General features: G+C 34.0%; 1 protein-coding gene across 1 annotated transcript; it reads left to right on the top strand.

Annotated features, from left to right (window-relative positions):
* The first annotated feature begins 750 nt into the window (after positions 1–750).
* Positions 751–2,432, top strand: LOC128652164 (uncharacterized). The gene is made up of 3 exons (XM_053705106.1): positions 751–798; positions 1,296–1,349; positions 1,780–2,432. The coding sequence occupies exons 2-3, from the start codon at positions 1,316–1,318 to the stop codon at positions 2,208–2,210; spliced, it is 465 nt and encodes a 154-aa protein (XP_053561081.1). The 5' UTR covers positions 751–798; positions 1,296–1,315; the 3' UTR covers positions 2,211–2,432.
* Positions 2,433–2,676: the final 244 nt, after the last annotated feature.

Here is a 2,676-nt window from a genome sequence, read left to right as displayed (position 1 = left end):
TGCCTTTAAGATTAATATCGAACAACATTCGAATTATAATAGGAGTCAATGTTAAATCATTTTTTACAGTTTGAACATAGAAATCAATTATTTAAATTAATCATGTCAGTGTCCCTTTAAGACAAAATAGATTCATTCATCATTACATTATTTTTATTAAAAACTATTGATATATAAATCTAATTATCTGTTGGAGTTACTTTATATATATCTGCATACTCTAACAGCACCATGATTACATATTAGTAATAATAAAGTTTGTTATGTATTGTGATAAATATGTGTTGTGTCCTAAACAAGATTACTGTACATTGAAAAAATGGCTCGATGTGACACATGTTTGTTTAGATTTGTCAACAGATGCTCCTCAATATGTGGTTTGTGTGTATTCTTGTAACTTCTTAAGGACATATGACGGAATTATTCCGTCATAAAACAATTGAGCTAAGTGAAAGCTGTGTCCTTAAAGGGTTAAGAACATTGATCATTGGGTATATTTAGATATGCAATAGCAGCATCTGAGATGAATTTGATGTCTAATGTAGTCTGACATTAAACATATGTTGAATACAGATATGTTTACAGAATCCCCTTGATTCAATCAAGCATTTTCTGGTGTAATGACTGCTCTATTATTCACATTTTAAAGTTGATTAATGTTAAAATTCTAGACAGATGTGATTTAGTGATATCCAAAATGTGTTTAATAATATATATCTATATCATTCATAGAGAGAGTTGGTGTGGGGAGCCCACAGGAATCCAGCAGTGACATAGAGCCGCCTTTGCGGGCTCCTGGTAAGTCCATTGACTCATTTATATGTAATTGAAGGTGTATTGCTAATCAATATTATGATCATGATTCCGATGAAGCATAACATTATAAAAAATCATAGAATTTATCTTCTGATTATATATTTATTTTTTATATTGAGCGATTAATAATTTCTACTTTATTATTCTACACATTTGTTATTCATAAGATGTCTAACATATGTTTTTTTCATTTTTTTATTTTTTTAACAACAGTCATCAAGTGATACACACATGAGAAATCTTAAATGTTCTATGTACTATGCTTTTATGAATTTAACATTAAGACAAACAATACATTAAGATTCTGATTTATTGACAATAACAAATCTATTGTCATTTGTATGCTCCATCAAAATGATGTAAATCATAACTTTGTGTGTGTATATCTTTAATGCAACATTGATGTGCGTATTTGAGCAACAGTAACATATGTTATAATATCTGATCTTAAGGTGTACACAACATGTTATGTTTTACAGAGATTGATGTCACATGTGGGATGGAGGAGGAAGAGGCTGCCTTGGAGTCTGATGGTATGTGAAATATATCTATCATGTTTCCAACATGTTTCTTTTTTTGAAATCATTTTATTGAAGACATTCAAAGTCTACAGCTTTTTCCCTTTAAAAAGGAATATTATTTGTCTGTTCAAATACACTACTGCCCCCTTTCTATATCAGGCAGCATGAAAATCTGCTTGTATATATTTTTTTAAGAATATATAATTCATGCCATCATTATGTCACATGCATATTCCATGCCAAAACACAATAATAAGTTTCACATTGTACAGACAGTCATTGAGATTCATCTGAGTGCCTATATAGATACCATATCCTCATTTCAGAATAGTTTACAGATTCAAACACACTTCGAGGTATATTGAAAACATAATCAATTTTAAATGCGTTGATTTGATGTCAGGATGTATGAGATGTTAATATATTTATTTTACATTTTCAGATGGATCCACCACTTCTGGTCATCTGGATTCCGCCCCTGCCCAGTCACAGACCCCTCCCCGTGCACACACCCCTGACCATGGCCACACCTCTGCACACACCCAGAGCCCTTCCCATCACCAAACCCATGACCATGCCCCGACCACTGCCAGCCCTTCCCATATTTCATATCCTGTCCCTCCCAAAAAACGCCCATACACCCCCCTTCGCCGCTCTCCCCGTATTCTGGCCCGTACAGCTGCCCAGACCCAAACTCCCCACTCCCCAGCTGTACGGCCTACCCTGGAGCAGCAGCTCACCACTCCCCAAGCCATTCCCATCCCTCCCCGAGCCAATCCCATCCCTTCCCCCTGTTTAAACCTTCATTGTCCTGGGTGTCAGATTGTCCTTCCCAGGCACAGCTGTAAGTATCATTCTAAATACACTTTATAAGATACTTAAAGGTACAGTGAAGTTAAATTGGTTAAATTGTGATTCAAATCCAGCATGCAATGTTAAGCCAATGTATCATAGAATACTCTTATGAATTATTCGTCATTCTCTTGATATATTTATTGAAAACAACTTATTCCTATAATTAGTTTAAACAATAAAATAAATGTGGCCATCATTTCTTTATTGTTGGATGAATGTATCCATCAACCAGCATGCACAAACAAGGTTCATCAACAAATATTGGCTTCCATAAAAACCAACATTCTTGCATTCAAAATATAGCTTGACAATTAAAACATATAATGAATATGTGTAATTTCTAAAGATTTGTCATGTCATGCTCTATCTGAATCAGTCCATTAAATATTTAGGTTCAGTGTCCCTTTAATTGGATATCACTACATATACCAAACACCACTACTTGGATCCAAAATTTTATGTCCAAATGTGGATACATTATCTC

Source organism: Bombina bombina, chromosome 3 (assembly GCF_027579735.1).
Source record: "Bombina bombina isolate aBomBom1 chromosome 3, aBomBom1.pri, whole genome shotgun sequence".
Lineage (NCBI taxonomy): Eukaryota > Metazoa > Chordata > Amphibia > Anura > Bombinatoridae > Bombina > Bombina bombina.
Note: the sequence above shows the minus strand (reverse complement) of the source record. Positions and strands in the feature narration are given on the sequence as shown.